Source organism: Nelusetta ayraudi, unplaced genomic scaffold, assembly GCF_046127955.1.
Source record: "Nelusetta ayraudi isolate G7.1 ecotype Tasmania unplaced genomic scaffold, CSIRO-AGI_Nayr_v1 ptg000039l, whole genome shotgun sequence".
Lineage (NCBI taxonomy): Eukaryota > Metazoa > Chordata > Actinopteri > Tetraodontiformes > Monacanthidae > Nelusetta > Nelusetta ayraudi.
This window is the reverse complement of record NW_027466089.1, coordinates 116,910-135,507: the sequence shown is the minus strand read 5'-3', so window position 1 is coordinate 135,507 and position 18,598 is coordinate 116,910. Positions and strand designations below refer to the sequence as shown.

Below are 18,598 nucleotides of genomic sequence, written 5' to 3'. Positions count from 1 at the left end.
ACCATGTGAACTGCACCAAACCGGAAAAAAGAAAAAAGAAAAAAAAGAACCTGCAGTCATGTGTGACTGAAGGAAGATTTGGTGATCTTTGACCCCACAGCTGTGTGTGAATGCCACCCAACACTGTCTTGCGAGAGGATAAAAATATTATTTTCTCCAGATTAAGAACAGCGCAGACGGAAAAGGAGCTTGTGGTTCATCACATTAGCCCTTTAATGCACAGCTTCCCTTAAATGGAAGGTGACGTGTGCAAGTCAGAGTTCAGGTTCAGTGAGAGTGAGAGTCCTTTTGTGTTTTGCCCCGCAGTGGCCAAGCCCTGCGCTGATTCACGGCTTCGTTCCAGTCATCCTCCTCTTTGTTTTCACTCCTGCGATGTAAACCTCAGCTATCACTGCAGATTGTGCCGAAATGTCTCTCACTGTCCCGACTGCCGTGACATGACATTTTACAAGGGGAGGTCAAAACATACCCAATAGAGCTAATAACTTGCTATCACTCTTGCACACTGTGTGTGTATGTGTGTTGGTGGAATGTTTTATTACACCCTGTGGCACATACAGTGGATGTGGATGTGGTTGACAGGCAGCAGTTACGCCTCTTCCTCCAGACTCCTTCCCTGTTCTTTCCACAGCTACTGTGGTCCAACCTCTTTCCGACCCACACCGAGGACAAACACACACGCACACGCACGCGCACACACACACACAAAAATGCCAGATTTGTTTGAATTTGCACAGTCTGGCATGCACATGAAAATAATTAAACACGCACGCAAATTGTTTCAGATCTAAACTTGCGTGTGAATGAGCAAGTTTTGGTAGACAGACATTATTTACACAATTTTTACCTCAACATTTCCTTCGTATCGAGTGTGTATTGTGTCGCAAATTGGGCTCCAGTTTCCTCTGCTTTTCGTCAAGTGCGTGTGTCGGATAAACAGGATACAACGGGGAAGCAGAATGGGTGGGAAAAGCTGGCCAAGATGCTCAGGCAGCCTGATCAAAACCCAATTGTGCAATTACAGCATGGGGTGCAAACGTGAAGTGCCACATGGGGAGAGGAGGAGGGACCAAACAGATGGAGTCACTCAGCACGTTTACGTGACACTCGAGAAAACCAAATTATTGCCTTTGTCCGATTATGGTCGGACGAGACGTGTAAAGACACAGACTGGACAGAAGATGGTGCATTAGAATAGACAATAAAAACTTTCTGAGCGCAGCGCTGCAGAGCTATGCTGCTAAAAACTTGTTGTTGTTATGATGACGAATCTTATCCTCCAAGTTGGTCTAATCCTTTATGGTGTGCAGTTACATAACCTGGATCAGCGTCAAAAAGTCAGTAAAGGAGAGGTTCTCACACTGGGGGGGGGGGGGGGGGGTGGTCGTGACGTACGTATGCCCTGGCCAGTCAGTTACATTGACTGGTACCGTAAGCAGGATTCCAACGCACAGCTTCCCTTTGAGCCGCCTAAACGTGTTTTGGCCAAGGCAAACCTTTGCTCTTAGGGCGAACAGTGGCGTATTGTGCCCCCGGGCCGAGTCAGAGGCTGATTTCTACTCTCCGCCAGTGACCCCCGGACAAAGGGTTCCCCCACCATGACTGACTCACAAGGTACTGTCTGTTACGCAACCGGGTGGGAGGAGAAAAGGGTGAGGGTGAGGGCGAGGGGGGCGAGTCGAGTTGACAGATGATCCATTTTTTTTTTCAGCATCAAAGGTATTCACAAAGTGGATGACTTCTGCGTGAGAATCTGACACGACGCCGGTCCCATTAGCTCTCGGCTGGCCACGGGTCAATTATCTCGTAACTTTCACTGAGAGGGAGAAGCATGTGGACGATGTGGAGAGCGTCCAGTAGGGGCAGAACCTGGCAGGGTAACGTCGAAGTCAAGAGGGCCATCGCGGGTTGGATGGTTGCTTTGTTGGGCGGAACCAGGGTGTGCGAATGTTTCACTCCTGAGAAGAATGGTGGTTAGCCCGTGACAGCTTGCCACTGCCATTTTGAGGATTGAAGTTTGCTTCTCTATTCAGCCTCAAATTATCAAAGGGACAAGCCAAAGCATGCACTCTGTTTACAGTGGAAAAGAGAAGAGGAGTCTCGGGAGTGTGGAGAATGTCCCTGCTGCATAGGTACAAAGTCAGCTCTCCATTTTTAGCTGAAGGATTCAATGAAACACCATGAAATGTGCATAAAGCAAGTGCAAAAACATCTAAACGAGCTAGTTTAAGATACAGTAGACAGTCGGATTGTGTGGCTGTGTTGGCAGGCAAGTGAAATGCTCCAGGCTGCCGGTCGGATTAATAGGTAGAAACTATTAAGAGCCAAGTGCACAGCGATCAAAGATAAGTGTTATCTGATCAACGGTCACACACAGACAGTGATGATATAACATGTTTGAAAAAAACAAAACATCCCTTGGCACACTTCTTTTCACATCTCTGTCATGGTCGTCTGGTCCAAAACATCAGCCGGCCAGGGGGAGCCTGGTCTAATCCTCCCCCTGTCCAGACATCCTGTCCCCGGGATTGCACGCCACTCGATGCCCCCTCAGGTGGATCCAAATGAGATCTGGCAAAGCTGGGATCAGTGCAGTTTTTCCATCAGAGGGGGACTTCTTACATGGTACACTGAGTCCAGACCCTGAGAGAAAGCACATATTCACCTCTAAGCGCTGCATGCCACGGGCTGCGCAGTCAATCAGAATAAGACAAAACTGTTCCACGGGGTAGCTGGTGGGGTGTGGTCGGGTGTGGTGGGGAGCGCTGGTGGCGGTGGAGGGTTGCAGTGACTAAGAAAATGATCAGGAACCCCTGAGGGAGAATAAAAGAATAAAAGGTAGGATGGGAGTTGGACTGGCAGTCAATCACGCAGTGTAATTGATAGGCCAGTCTGACAGCTGCTGTCGAGAGAGGTGTCACCAGGTCCGCTGCCATCGCGAGCGCAGCGGGCAGGGGGGGGGTGGACATGACGGGGATTGCTAGCAAGCAGGGCGCATGGGAGGGTTCGAGCGGGGTCGGCCGGACGGCAGGTGATGAATGACAGGGGCCCTGACACCTTCGGCGCAAACCCCATGCCTCGACCTGTCCCGATTCCGCTGGCTGCGGTGAGTGCAGGCTGAGTTGTCACATTAGCAGCCTTGTACTTGTGCACCTGAGTGAGCTGACTAACATTTTAACAATGATCCTGGCCACATGACTATTAAGCTACTCCTCAGTTTACAGCCGTGCATTTTTTCTGAGCAGTCGGGGGGGGGGTTTTTTTTTTTTTTTTTTTTTGCACAGACATGACACGCAACCACAAAATGTGAAGCCATAAAACATCTGTTGGCACCAAATGTTTTAAATAAAGGTTAGAAGCATGAATCAAAGCGCCAGTACCTGATGATTATCTCAGCTGGCAGCTGTGAGCGCCGTATCTGCCCATCTATGAGCATGAAACACCACTCGACTAAAAACGCACGACACAAAATTACAACAATTATATAACTGTGCATCCATAACCGACTCTGATTCATTGCTCTGTGTCAGTGTGTCAGCAGTCATAGGTCCACCGAGCTCGAGGGGCAGCAAACAGCCAAACAGCCTCTTGAGGAAATGCCTTTGTTCCGTCCCTCCTTTCTGGGAAGCTTACAGTGACAGATACCGTATGTGTGTCTCTGCAGGCCATGTGGGAAAGCAATAAAAGGGCTGCACTCATGCTGACAAGTCATTTCTGCTTCTCCTGCCACCGTATTCATCTGCACTTTTTTAATATCTTTTTTTCTTACCATTTATTAGAAAGACAAAGCCACGAGCAGTGTTACATTATAGAAAAATCTTTCTGCCGGTCCAACAATCTTTCTGACCTGGAAATTTTGATTATTCAACACATCGTTGAAGAAGAAGGAAATGAGCAGTACACTCTTTAATTTAAAGATTCTCCACGGCTTGGCCAACTGATAGTAAATCAAACGGTCTTTGGAAACCACCAAAAACACTGCCCGACTGTAAGAAGACTCACCGGCGAACTTTTTCCCATACGCAGAAGTCCCCCTCTCAGAAAGTGAAAGTGAAAATTACTCTTTGCCGTCAACGTATGCTCTGTATAGGCAACAAACATTTGAGAGGGCCCCCATCCGTTTTCTAAACCGCAGAAAGGCTGCCGAGCATCACATTCCAAAACATTCCTAATAATGTGGGCCATCGGCTTGCTCAGGAAATAAATGGGCTGAAATAATTTAGGCCACTCATTTGGTTGCAGAATATTCTGGCCTCGCAATTAAACAGCACAATAACAACAACAACAACATCACATGCTCTCCAGGCCATGTTGGGGTTTTAATAGTGACCGGTTCCACGCTGACCTGAGAGTGAATGAACCTCTTGCTCTCACGTGCTTCCTAAAATAGCCAGCGTGAAAGAAGGGTCTTTTGTGAAGCGCTTCCACCGACCCTTTAGGCAAGAGAATATGTGTTGTGCCCCGACTGCCTTCCCGAGTGACTATAGCCTGCACAAACATAAAGCACGTCAGATGCGATTGGCATATACACACAGCAGCCATGACATCATTCCGCGCACAAGCAAGCGCTAAGCAGTGTGGAAGGGGGAATGCAAAGGCGAGGAGCGTGTGGATGTGTACACAATCCCTGCAGCTTATGCATGCTTTGAGCACAGAGAGAAAAGCCAACACGGGCAATGATGTCAACAACTTTCCCATCGAAGGACCGAGGCAGAGTTTGGGGTGCAGCCCCCCTTTTCGGCGTATTCAGGGTACAATAGAACGTTTATGACGATGGACTTGTGGGGCGCACATTTCAGAATTGCATAAAACATGAAAGGATTTAAGAGATGTGGCCAACCGTTTCTAAATAACATTCATAGATTCAACAAATATGAATCCGGGCAGGTTTTTTATTTTTATTTATTTATTTATTTATTTTTAACCTTCAACTCCTCAGGGGCCTGTAAGGGTTACATAATAAGCCATATTAAACCAGTGGTTGCCTCAACGCACCACAAACCAGTTAATCGCTTTGGCAACTACAGACAAGTACTTGGAATAATGAAAACACCAGGAAAAAAAAAAAAAAAAGGAGGGGGGGGTCGAAGCATATTTGGAAAACTCTGCAGCCTGTTTAAAACGTTTACATGGGTTGCCCTCTGTTGGTCATTAGTATTACTGCAACATCACCCGTAGGTTAGGTCCAGATAAAGTGAAGACGACCTGTCATGATTTGTAGTGAGTGGCTGCTCACTTCAAAAGAAAAAAACAACAACATTCGTTTTAGACATAATTAGACATAAACGTCTACACAGATGCATCACGTTCATTAATTTATGTCAGCTCCTGTCTTTAAACCTTAGGTCCCAGAGTTTAGATATATCATTCAGTATCACAGTGTCATTGATGACAAATTCCTTGAGTACATAAACTGTCAAAGCACAATGGCATATATGCAGTCATTTAAAAATCAATTTCCTGCTTCCGTGTGCATGAACACATGAATTTTTATCATTATTATTATTCTTTTAATCAGTTTGGAGTTTCACAATGTTCCGTCATTCTGTTTGATTTATGGTCACGTCAACATCAAGTCTTGGCATTAATGATGTCACTCGGTAATGTTGCTACCATTAAAAAAAAAAAAAAAAATTAAATAAAACCATTCTTCAGCAGTGTCTGCATCATGACTCCAGTGAAAGGGCACTGCGTCTCCCTCAACCGACGTCTTCTTCCGCGCAGATCAATTCCTCATGACGTTTATATTATTTAGTGGAAATTCAAACGGAGGCTTGTTAAAGCACGAAAGCTCCCTGTTTATAGGTCAATGTTGCTCAAAGGCTGCATTTGGCGGTACATTATAAGCCATTCTTCGCGGTAATGTTAGTGTGAGGATCTACTTTTTCCGCTAAAAACGAGATCCAACCCTCTTCGCCATTTTATGTTGTGTAGTTTGCCTTTTGTGACGAGGGAAAAACCATCTTGAGCTAAAAGTGACTACACGGCTCCTGCCGCGTGATGCGTAAAGGTTAGTTAATTGCTGTTGTGCACATACATAAACACATTTTGTCAATCGTTGGTAGAGGCTTTTTAAATTGCTGCTCATGACAGGCTGCAGTAGAGATTAGGTCCTCTTATTTTATGAAGGTAGCTTTACGGACAACGTGCTAGCCGACCATAGCTAGCTAGGACAGACGGCTGCTCGTAGCTCATTTTTTTCTCTCTCAAACTGTGACCGACCAGACGACACATTGACGACCACCGTGCAAGACACGAAGGCTGAGGAGATGGCGACCTCGGTGGGAAATGTGGCCGACAGCACAGGTTGGTTTGCCTCTTTATTCCAAGTACAACCAGCTTTTATTAGACACGTCGCTGATAAACCTGTCTTTCTACGTGTATAGCTATGATATATGTGGCAAGACCCCTATACCCTGTACGGATGTGTACCTCAAAGATCGTTGTTACGCCGGTTCCAATTACGGCTATTTACGTGAACGCAACGCGATACGCGTTGTTTCCAGGGGTTCGGTGCGTTGGATGGCGCGGCGTTAGCCTTTACTTGACAATATGGCTCGATTGTTGCTTTGACCGCAGTGACAGAGCCCTCTGTGAAACTCATTGTCTCGCTGGAACGCTCCCAGGTGTGCTATGTTTAAACGAGTTGTTGTCGTCAAATACGTTGGTGCCAAAGGAAGGCAGCCATGCAAGCTAACGCTAACTCAAGATGTCGCTATGTAGCCCTTCAGACTAAAAATGGCTTCCGCCCCCCCATTAAAAACGCACCGGCCTTCAGTCACATTGTGTTCTGTGATGCCACATGTGATTTCCGCAGCCAGCCAGGGGAGCGCGCACAATGATCCCACCCCCAATAGCTTGAGACGATGTGCGCAGATGGCCAAGGTTAAAGAGCTGATTTCGATGTCGTAATGTTTGCCTTAAAAAATAAACAACAAAAAAACCCTCTGCGGTTATCACGTTGCCTTTTCCGAACGCAGTTATATTCGATCCATCCATCAGTTGTATATGACTTCACAGATGGTTAATTGTGGTCTACTGCCATGTCTTAACTGTGTCACGACCATAGAGAGAGCATCCTTTTTGTAGGTGGGTGGGGGACCGCTGTGTTGGTTCAAATGGAGTTGTTGTCACGCCCCTGGATTGTTGGTTAATAGAGCGGTAATGTCTGCTCGCGACAGGTGACCAGCGGTTGTTTCATATGACTTTGAAGTCATAGAACCGAACGTCTCTGGTGTTGCATGAAACCCTAACTGTTCATTTTTGTGCTGCCAAATTTAAATTCAAGCACGCCTGAATACCCACTGCCCACCACACTCCCCCCTCCTGTTTGTTCTTTGTTTTCTCATCTCATTTGATCCTTTTTTAAATTTTTTGTTACTACGCTGAACATAAACTCCAGTTAGTCCATGTAAACTATAAGCAACTAATGCCACAACACTCTATTTGGCTTTGTGTTCATTTTTAAAATGTAAACATGTACAGTGGAGGCATTCAGTACCTGTCAAAGCATAACCACTGGTTCAAATGAGCCATCATACAGGCATCGAGCAATTTTTGTCTGTTTTATACTGTTCCTCTTTAAACATGATTATTATTCACAAGTATACTGCTTAACATGAAGTGTATTTCAAAGTCAAACACCTGTCTTCCACACTTATACAAATATTCTATTGACATAATTGGCAATCTTGCCTAAAATCAGACTACTTAGCTGTTTATTATTGACAGTGTCAGCTTCATCTTTTATTTATTGCTTTCATTTGTCTGCTTTTTTTTTTTTTTTTCTTTCATCATGTCTAACATGTTGTTTCCCCCTCCCCTCCCTTGGGCTGTGATGGTGCTCCAGAACCGACCAAACGTATGCTTTCCTTCCAAGGGTTGGCTGAACTCGCACACCGGGAGTATCAGTCAGGCGACTTTGAGGCCGCCGAGCGTCATTGTATGCAGTTGTGGAGGCAGGAGCCTGATAACACAGGCGTGTTGCTCCTCCTGTCCTCCATTCACTTCCAGTGCCGAAGACTTGACAGGTGAGGCTCGGTGTGAACAAAAGAGTAATGATTGTGGTTCGGTGTACACACCTGCTCTTGGATCTGGAAAAACCGTCCGATGCGAATGTACTGATTGAAGCTGGCTGATTTCTCTTTGCCAGTCCAAAGTCGTTTTTTCCTTCAGTAATACGGGACTTGTAGTAAGTCGACATATTTGTGGTAAATGGACTGACTATAGGCGAGTCCTTTCAATAGGTCTGCACACTTCAGCACCTTGGCCATCAAACAGAACCCCATGTTGGCTGAGGCCTACTCCAACTTGGGCAACGTGTACAAGGAGCGCGGGCAACTGCAGGAAGCCATCGAGCACTACCGCCACGCTCTCAGGCTGAAGCCCGATTTCATCGATGGATACATCAACTTGGCAGCAGCTCTGGTGGCCGCTGGGGACATGGAGGGAGCAGTGCAGGCCTATGTGTCTGCGTTACAGTACAACCCTGTAAGTGGCATCGCTACAAACAAAATGCGTCTGTGGCTCCGACGTCTCATCTCAGCTGCCGCATTACATGGTTTGTTATTTTTGTTCCCAGGATCTTTATTGCGTGCGAAGTGACTTGGGCAACTTGCTTAAAGCCCTGGGGCGATTGGAAGAGGCTAAGGTATGTCATCATGGGGTGGCAGTGATCTAGTTGTGTTGTTTGTGTTTTTGTTCGCTGGTTTTGTTTCAAGTTTTTTTTTCTCTTTTTTTTTCTTCCCCCTTTTTTCTTTTTCTTTTTCTCTTTTTTTTCCCATTTTTGGTTTAGAATCCTGGCTGTAGTGCCATAAACGACGCTCCTCCTCTCCTGACAGTTTAAGCCTGCTTGGCCAAAAGAGAGGCACCAGTCACATTCTCCAAAAGCATCAGACTGCAAGGAGTTTGGTGATTCAAGTCAATAAAATAAAAATAAAAAATCAGACATTCAAGCTATATATACTTTTTAAAAGTCAGGTCAATTTATTTTTTTTAAGATATCATATTTACATCATACCTCCCTGCTTCACATCATTTTTAGTCTAAAGGATTGATTTTTTTTATTATTATTATTTTTCCTCCATGATCATTTAAAGCGGATCAGCCCCCTCCCTTTTTCAGGAAGAAAGGCTGGAGTCTTTTCAACCATTTGTTTTCATATTCTGGACCTCTGCACGTGCATATAACACTTAATTTGGGAGGGGAAATGCTGGCTCGGTCTTTGCAGGTTACATGAACTGACGAGGAGTTAGCTGACCTTTGCGGTGCAAAACATCAAGATGGTCTCTAACCCAGCCACTTCACTCCAGCGTTCCATTTTTCCCCCCTAAATGAGAGGCCGTCGGCACTGTCGAGCTGCTCGCCTATTAGTCCGGGGCTGTAAACACTTGCCATAGTCAACATTGTTGCTGTGTTACGGGGTGGGCTCCCTGGGTGGGGTCAAAGCTGGAGGTGTGGAGCTCCCACTGGGTTACAGGCCATCTTATTTTGTACTTGAGGGGGGCACGGAGTGGGGAGGAGTGTCAGGGAGTCCCAAGCTCCCTCGCTCTGTCGCTCCACCCCCGCGCGCTTGCTGAGAACTGGTGGAGTGCGCGCGCCTGGAGCTGCCTTCCTGACCGCTTGACTCCCGTCAGTTGGGCAACTGACGGGCGACTGTCTCAGATGCACCTTGCATTCATGGCTGTATTTTCAATGTCGTTTCCTTTTTTTTTTCAAAAAAAAAAAGGAACAAGGGTTAAAATGGGGAATTGGCATTTGGCAACACTGATATGCACACCAATCAACATCCTCACGTGCCTGAGGTTAAAAGAAGTTACTCTCGAGAGCCTTCAGATGTTGTGTCCGGCAGACAGCTCCTTATCTGCGCTCCACCACTTGCGCCAGATGCTTGGTTAGAAAGGCAGAAACAAGCGCAGCAACAGCGATGACTTCTTTATTTCAGAGCTGTGGAGGCTTCTAGATACAAATAATTACACCCACAGATTTTTCTCCCTACCCTCATTGGCCAGGAATCAAGAAAGCAGGCAAGGATAAAGACAGCAAAGTTTCAAACTATTGATGGAACTGCTAAAGTCATAATTTAAAGACGATGATTAATACTTCTTCCCTTTTCCTTTTAAATATATTCCCAAAGAAGTGGGATCAGTTCATTTGGACAAGATCCAGCCAGTAACTGCCCTCCTGTAGTCTTAAAATTGAGTCACTGGACATCCAGACGCCCGGCTGTATGTTGCTGGTAAAGTGAATACAACAGAGCCTTTCTTCCCTCCCAGTTATCCCCAGAGCATTTCTCCTTTTTTTTCTTTTAAAGTGAACAACATTGCATGAAAGTTAACCAAAAGGATTCAGTTTTTATTTGTTGTGATTCGGAAGAGACCAATTTAGTTTCCGTTTAAAAAAAAAAAGGAGATTGTATTGTTTGAAAACTTCTACTAACGATCTTGTTTTCTGATTTTGTCTCTTTTGGTTTTTCCTCGACTGATATTGTTATTTAGAAGGTTTCAGGTGGGTGACACTATTCCTGCGTAGGTGCCTGGTGGAAAGGAACACTAGGACAGCCTCAGTCCTCTCCTCTTCTTCCAGCCAGCTGCGGCCACATCTCTGACAAAGCCCAAAAATATGGTAACGGGTTTGTAACTGCCAACAAAAGAAAAATAAAAACCACCTTACTTCATACTTGAGCTCCTCTGTCTTGTGGTTTCCTTTGAAGACCAAATGAAAACAGTATCTGACAAATTCAAGTATGCGTTAAATAAATTGCTCTACTAATGATCCAATTCTGTATGACATTAAAAGAAACATGGATTTTGGAAGCAATTGTGCAAAAAAAAAAAAAATCAAGTAAGCTCCCTCTAACTCTTACATGTTGTTTATTTTTCCTATTTTGTTTGTTTTTCCTTCTTTATTTGAAGTTGCAGCGTTCTGATGCAGAAAACGCGCTGTGAGTCTGCAGCAGCGCAGGGGCTGCGCAGCGACACCATCCAAGCGAACGAAATGCCGGCAAGCGCATGCGAGCGACTCCCACACCCCTCACTCCCTTTGGCTTGTTGGTTGTGGACCCCCCACTAAACCAGCCTCGCTCCCGGAGACCCCCCCCCAAAGTCTCAGACAACATTGGCTTTTCTAAAAACAATCCATTTTGACGAGTGCGTCGTCTGCTTCATGGAGAAATGATCGTCCATTGGCTATTGGCTTCTCATTTCAAAACGATCCCCCGCCCCCTGTAGCCACCGGCTGCAGTTCCCCCTCAAGTCCCCTCCACTCTGAGACAGATCGGGGGGGTCGAGTGTGAGCCAGTCTGGCGCTGCCTGGTGGATGTTGGTCTGCAGTTGCCTCACCTGGCCATTGAAGCGGCGCGCTAGCGAAGAAACGGGCGACCTTGCCAGGCGCAAGGTCACGCAGGCGGCATTATGGTGCATTGAGGTGACTGTGTCGGCAGAGACACGCGCCGCGCGCTCACGTCTGTTGCGCCTGCATTACAGGGGCCGTTACTCGCACGGAATGTCCGGCATCCTCGGTTGGGAGAGGAGATGAGATGCAGCCCGAACATTTGACTTCAAATTGGAGTCTCTTTATCACACAGGGTCAACTAATTGAACTCCTTTAGTACTATGATTATCATACAATTGCTGCTGACTACGATCAGTACATCTACAATTCTCGATTTTCAATTTGACTGTACAGTGACGGCAAAGACTTCCTATTGCCATTCTAACTCTTAACTCAATGGTGACGGCCTTCCGTGTGGGTGCTGGTTGGATCCGCGCAGCGTAGGAAAAAGCAATGCAGCTTAGCGCGGCAGACTTGTGCGAACTCAAGCCCATGCTGTAGACTCACTTTTTGCTTTGACGGAGACCGGTCACTAATTTTGTTCTCTCTGCCCTTTTTGTTTTGTTTTTTTTCCCCTTGCTTTTGCTCTCAATCTTTTTTTATTTTTTTTATTATTTTAAAATCCTCTTCCTCCCCCCCCTCCCCCTCTCTACACACTGTACCTCTCTCCTCCTTCTGTCCTGTGGTTTTTCATTGTGAACCCACCGAAGGCTTGCTACCTGAAAGCCATAGAGACTCAGCCCAACTTTGCAGTGGCGTGGAGCAACCTGGGCTGTGTGTTCAACGCACAGGGAGAGATATGGCTGGCCATACACCATTTTGAAAAGGTCACTTTCATAAAGCCACATGTCCCACGTTTGTCCTCTGCATGTTTTTGATTGTTTTAAACGTCTGTTTTGTTTTCACCCTCAGGCAGTGACCCTGGATCCCAATTTCCTTGACGCGTACATCAACTTGGGAAACGTCTTAAAAGAAGCACGCATTTTTGACAGGTGCGTTTTCATATGAGCCACCCTGTCTAATCTTTTCCTTGCGTCTGTCTGTGTATTATTTCCAACCCATGTATATCGCAGGACGTGTTTGCTGCTCTTCCCTCTCCAGACTCATTTGAATAACATTCCCTTATCTCACATGTGCAGAGCTGTGGCTGGGTATCTCCGAGCCCTGAGCCTCAGCCCGAACCACGCGGTCGTCCATGGAAACCTGGCCTGCGTCTACTATGAGCAAGGCCTCATTGACCTCGCCATCGACACCTATCGCCGTGCCATTGAACTGCAGCCGCACTTCCCCGACGCCTACTGCAACTTGGCAAATGCGCTGAAGGAGAAAGGCAATGTAAGGCAGCAGTTAATGCGAGTTTATCTTCTTGAATACCAAGTGTATGGTATTCAATATTTTTTTCTTTTCTTTAACTTATCTTGTGTTTCCCAGGTGTCCGAAGCGGAGGAGTGCTACAACACTGCCCTGCGTTTGTGTCCAACACATGCCGACTCTCTCAACAACTTGGCCAACATCAAGCGTGAGCAGGGAAACATTGAGGAAGCAGTTCAGCTTTACAGGAAAGCCCTGGAGGTAAGTTTTGAGTGGGGGAAAAAGAACCTGACTTCAGTGAATATTTTCATGAATATTTATTTATTATTGTTTTGTTTCGTACTCAACATTAGGTGTTTCCAGAGTTTGCAGCAGCTCATTCCAACCTGGCCAGTGTCCTGCAGCAGCAGGGCAAACTCCAAGAGGCCCTCATGCACTACAAAGAGGCCATCAGGTTCGTAAATATCCTCTGAACCTTTGTGTTTATCATATAAAGAAAGAAAAAAATAAAATAAAAAATCAGTGCTTCTTATTGATGCGACGGTGCATGATGTCTTGATGCATTTCAAGGCAAATATTGAACTCTTGTCTCTCTGTTTCTTCAGAATCAGCCCCACATTTGCCGACGCCTACTCTAATATGGGCAACACGCTGAAGGAAATGCAAGACGTGCAGGGGGCGCTGCAGTGCTACACTCGTGCCATCCAGATCAACCCCGCCTTTGCTGATGCCCACAGCAATTTGGCCTCAATTCACAAGGTAGGAACATTTTTTTTCATCTTCGATCGTTGGTGGAAACATTACCTAGACAATAAATTGTTGCTTATAGGCTTTGCTGCATTTAGTTGAGTCGAGTTGTCCATTGATGGTTTGCTTATAACTTCCTGCTTCTTTTTCTCAAAGGATTCTGGAAATATCCCGGAGGCTATTGCGTCCTACCGCACAGCCTTGAAACTGAAGCCAGACTTCCCTGATGCATACTGCAACTTGGCACATTGCCTGCAGGTTCTTAACCATTTTATCGTTTCATTGAACTCGAGGCTTAAATTTGTGTTGCATCCACATTTTTTCTAATTGCTTGACTTTTCTCTCACAGATTGTGTGTGACTGGACCGACTACGACGAGCGGATGAAGAAGCTTGTGAGCATTGTGGCCGACCAGCTGGAGAAGAACCGCTTGCCCTCAGTGCACCCACACCACAGCATGCTGTACCCGCTCTCTCACGGCTTCCGCAAGGCTATCGCCGAGCGACACGGAAACCTTTGTCTGGATAAGGTACTCGCAGTGACGAAAGCAAGTAAAACCTTTGTTTATTATTAAGGGGAGTGGAAGGTGGCTGGTGGAGGTAGCAGCTCTGCAGGGATGTGGTAAGGGATGGTGGCAGGTGGTGCTGGGGTCTCGATAGGAAGGGGGGCCAAGCTTTCGATGAACAAGCTGTTTGCCGGGACGCCGTGGGGTTTTCATTTTGGTGTGCGTTTATATGATTAACTACTTTGTTTTCATTTACTTGCATCACTCAGCACGTGTTGGTGTATTTTAATGATCTATGTGCGGTCCTTCCACAGATAAATGCACTGCACAAACCAGCTTATGAGCATCCAAAGGATCTGAAAGCAAGCGGTGGACGTCTGCGTGTGGGTTACGTCAGCTCTGACTTTGGCAACCACCCCACTTCCCACCTGATGCAGTCCATTCCGGGAATGCACAATCCTGAGAAATTTGAGGTACGCCTTTAAAAAAAAAAAAAAAAAAAGTTGATTTCACTATTTTATTACGTCAAAACAATTCTTCTATCCTTGTTCCTTCAAGGTGTTCTGCTATGCACTGAGCCCTGACGACAGTACCAACTTCCGTGTGAAAGTGGTGGCAGAGGCTCATCATTTCACAGACCTTTCACAGGTCGGTATTGGTATTTCTCTGTTTGTTGTTGACTCGCATAATCCATTTAATTTTTTTTCTACCATATATAGTTAAAGGAAATCCTGTGCTGGGGCAGAAGTGTTGCAATGATCACCTTTCTCCCATAGATTCCCTGCAATGGGAAGGCAGCTGATCGTATTCACCAGGATGGAGTCCACATTCTGGTCAACATGAATGGATACACCAAGGGAGCTAGAAATGAGTTGTTTGCCCTGCGCCCTGCCCCTATTCAGGTGAATGTCACTTAATGCTACCCAAAACCTAAATAAAAGGAAAAAAGAAATAAACTGCACAATTACAGCCTTGACTCTGTCCTGTGTTAATTACTGGTTCATTACCGTTTTATAAATGAAAATGTTTATCTTCAGTAATAACAAAATCCACGTATTTACTATATTAATGTATGTATTTGTTAATGATTTGACTTGTTCAACAGACTATGTGGCTGGGCTACCCTGGAACCAGTGGTGCCCCCTTCATGGACTACCTCATCAGCGACAAGGAGACGTCCCCTGTTGAAGTTGCTGAGCAGTACTCGGAGAAACTGGCCTACATGCCGCACACTTTCTTCATCGGCGACCATGCCAACATGTTCCCGCATCTCAAGGTTTGTTTATCCTCACACGTCCGCTCTGCTCTGCGCAATGAAACGCAAATGTTGATCCATTTATTCCAATGCTATTTTTCTTCTCTAACCTGCAGAAGAAGGCAGTGATTGACTTCAAGTCTAACGGACACATTTTTGACAACCGTATTGTGCTGAACGGCATCGACCTGAAGGCCTTTTTGGACAGTCTGCCCGACGTAAAAGTGATCAAGGTGATTTATTTTTTCCCCCCATATGAATACCCTTCCTCTTGCATTGTTCCATTTTGGTTTAATGGCAAACCTTCAACATTGTTTTCTTTGACTAGATGAAGTGTGACAACAACCAGGAGGCTGCTGGAGACACAAACGGAGCTCTGTCCATGCCCGTCATCCCCATGAACACTGCAGCCGAAGCCGTCATCAACATGATCAACCAAGGCCAAATCCAGGTCACAATCAACGGCTTCACCGTCAGCAACGGTCTGGCCACCACACAGGTACGCCGGCACACGTTTCTGCAGAAATGTATGTATTGGAAATGTAGATGCTTATTTGGTAATGTATGCTACCTTGGCATTAAATAAGAGCAGTACAGTAAGTGCTGAACTGCTGTTGGGGTAAATTTAGGTGGTTTGTGCACAACCGTTAACAATTGCAAAGTATAACTAATATAAAGCACTGAAGGGCCTTCAGTTTTAAGCATCTCTGACTGCTCCTCTGTTGCAGATCAATAATAAAGCCGCCACTGGGGAGGAGGTGCCCCGCACCATCGTTGTCACGACTCGCTCCCAGTACGGTTTGCCAGAGGACGCCATCGTTTACTGCAATTTCAACCAGCTCTACAAGATTGACCCTCCCACCCTCCAGATGTGGGCTAATGTACGTTTGACCGACCTGAGAACAACAAAACAAGTTTGTTTATTTGGGTGTTGCTTATTTTCAACCCTTTTTCAAAACTCTCACACCCCCCTCCCCCTTTTCGGCAGATCCTGAAGCGCGTCCCCAACAGCGTGCTGTGGCTTCTCCGTTTCCCCGCCGTCGGCGAGCCCAACATCCAGCAGTACGCCCAGAACATGGGTCTGCCCGGCTCCCGCACCATCTTCTCCCCCGTAGCCCCCAAAGAGGAGCACGTGCGGAGAGGCCAGCTGGCGGACGTGTGCCTGGACACTCCACTGTGCAACGGTCACACCACAGGCATGGATGTTCTCTGGGCCGGCACCCCCATGGTCACAATGCCAGGTGAGCACCAATCCTTTTTTCTGTCTGTCTGCAGTGTCTCTGCATCATTTTATTGCACTTTTGTACAACAATTCAATGTTAACTGTAACACGTCTACGTTCAGGTGAGACTCTCGCCTCCCGCGTGGCCGCATCACAACTCAACTGTCTGGGCTGCCCTGAGCTAATAGCTCAGAGTCGCCAGGACTATGAGGACATTGCAGTGAAACTGGGATCAGACATGGAATAGTAAGTAGACTCTGACCAGTCTGGTTTGTTGAACCTTTTCTTCCATTATTATTTTCGCTGTCGAGTCTGATTCTCTTGTTCTCCTCGTCATCGTTCCTCAGCCTGAAGATGGTCAGAGCACGCATCTGGAAGCAGCGTATCTGCAGCCCCCTTTTCAACACCAAGCAGTACACAATGGACCTGGAAAGGCTTTATCTGCAGATGTGGGAGCACCATAGCAATGGCAGAAAACCAGAACACCTAGTCCAGACAGTGGAGACCAGTGAGAACGCCTGAACAGGAAGCGTCATTCTTTTTTGCTCTAAATGCCACATAGGCCCCAGCTCTCCCTACCATCCTTTTGTTTTTTTTTGTTTTTTTAAAGCCGTTATCAGCGTTTGGCTCTTAATGGTCACTATCCTGCTCCAGCCATCTCCCCGACTGTCTCCATTGCTGCCGTTCACTTTAAACAGGACTCGATTTATCAAGGAGCCTATAGGTGTCACATTTGCCCCCCCCCCCACCCCCCAGCCCCTTCAAACTCACATTTGTCTTTGCCTCACACTTCTGCATCTACTGAGCCAGATTGAGCTTGAGACTTTTCAGGCACCACTTCTGAGACTCTTCCTCAAGCATAATAGTGTATTGGTACGCATGAGAGGATCATGAATGCCGTTGAGTACGTGGATCAGTGGATTTTATTTCACACGTCTTTGTGCAAACAGGATTAAATGCAGCCTGCGTAGGGAATGCTCAAGCTGTCATCTTTGGTTGATCAGATTTTTTTTTTTCCTCCGATCGATGAAGAGTGTTGTGTGTTCTATCTTTTTTTTTCTTCTTCTTCCTTTGGGTATTGTTGCACCGAGAACTTTGTAACTTGATTTGCGCCAGCTTTACCAAGCAAGTGTAAAACACAGGTTGCAGCCGCTCTGCTGCTCTTAAGTTTGTTTTACGCTGTTATTAATATTCATCAACGAGCTGATGTGGAAACACAGTGGAGATAAGGAAAGCTTTTCACCAAAATGCTAACCGTTTCTATTTGCTCATCAGAAGATGTGGTCTGTGACTGTTGTTCTGTCAGTCACACTATGACCATGTGTGAAATACACACAGTTGACTAAGGTGTCTCCGTTTATTGAAAATAGCACAAATTTAAGTTTAGCGTCATAGTTTTTCAGTTTGACCTTGCTTTTTTTTTCCCTTTAATCTCTCAACCAGGAATGACCTAGGTAAGTATTTTCTAAGCAGTATGGTATATTTGTTTTTCAATGGTCTGTTAGTTGTATGCTGTCAATATCGCCACATGGCTCTGAACATGAATTAAAAAAAAATATATACAATAAAGTGATGGCAAAACACTGTACTGTCTGCAATGAGTTGTTTAGTTGTATGTAGACACAATTAAAGCTTAAATCCAAAAGCCTGTGTGTCCTTGCTTTGGTTGATGCAATGACTTCAATTGTTCGATATGGCCGAATCCATACGGTCAAACGGTATGACTTACAATTTTGATTATCTATAGTGCTGAACTCCGAGATGTTGATTGGCTGGCCAGAGATAATTCAACCACCTGAAACATCTGACAAAGATGCGCTATAGGATGTTTCCTGTGGCAAATAGCTCCTGTACGAAGACACAATCATAACTGTTGAGGCAACGTGAAATAATTCCAGCGTACTGCCATAAACACGAATGTACTTAAAACGTGGAGTTGGCCGATTTGACCACGGATATAGCCGGAAAATGAGCGGCAGAATGACTGCTGCACTGCGGGTGTACCGGATGAAGTGGTCGGTGTCGTGGCGAGTTCTGTACGCCTGCCATCCGGGATGCGCGGGCACCTCTCGGGAGAGCGCACCGCTTTAGCGTCGCAGCGTTTCGGCAACACCGACACATCATTGATTACGACCGCATATCGATCGCATTCAATTATTTCTGTGACGTCTCTGTGTTGTGTTATCATCGAAGCGATAAGAAAGCTGTAGCTGCAGTACGCGCTCTA

At 46.0% G+C, this 18,598-nt stretch overlaps 1 protein-coding gene across 7 annotated transcripts; it reads left to right on the top strand.

Annotated features, from left to right (window-relative positions):
- The first annotated feature begins 5,852 nt into the window (after positions 1-5,852).
- Positions 5,853-18,016, top strand: LOC142892619 (UDP-N-acetylglucosamine--peptide N-acetylglucosaminyltransferase 110 kDa subunit). Of its 7 annotated transcripts, none has more exons than XM_076032825.1 (23): positions 5,853-6,010; positions 6,226-6,306; positions 7,880-8,030; positions 8,247-8,490; positions 8,582-8,650; positions 12,042-12,158; positions 12,244-12,323; positions 12,471-12,666; positions 12,763-12,903; positions 12,996-13,096; positions 13,248-13,401; positions 13,546-13,647; positions 13,739-13,918; positions 14,209-14,367; positions 14,453-14,542; positions 14,671-14,796; positions 15,000-15,170; positions 15,266-15,382; positions 15,478-15,648; positions 15,878-16,030; positions 16,138-16,390; positions 16,494-16,617; positions 16,719-18,016. In XM_076032825.1, the coding sequence occupies exons 1-23, from the start codon at positions 6,001-6,003 to the stop codon at positions 16,891-16,893; spliced, it is 3,165 nt and encodes a 1,054-aa protein (XP_075888940.1). In that variant the 5' UTR covers positions 5,853-6,000; the 3' UTR covers positions 16,894-18,016. The 7 variants fall into 7 exon arrangements, with proteins under 7 accessions (XP_075888940.1, XP_075888937.1, XP_075888939.1 ...); XM_076032822.1 differs by having other exon boundaries at positions 12,471-12,708; positions 13,739-13,936; XM_076032824.1 differs by having other exon boundaries at positions 7,850-8,030.
- The last annotated feature ends 582 nt before the right edge of the window (positions 18,017-18,598 follow it).

Coding starts and splice junctions, on each gene's coding strand:
- LOC142892619 (XM_076032819.1), top strand. Junction 12,904..12,995: donor TTTACAGGAAAGCCCTGGAG/GTAAGTTTTGAG, acceptor ACTCAACATTAG/GTGTTTCCAGAGTTTGCAGC. Junction 16,031..16,137: donor CCCTCCAGATGTGGGCTAAT/GTACGTTTGACC, acceptor CCTTTTCGGCAG/ATCCTGAAGCGCGTCCCCAA.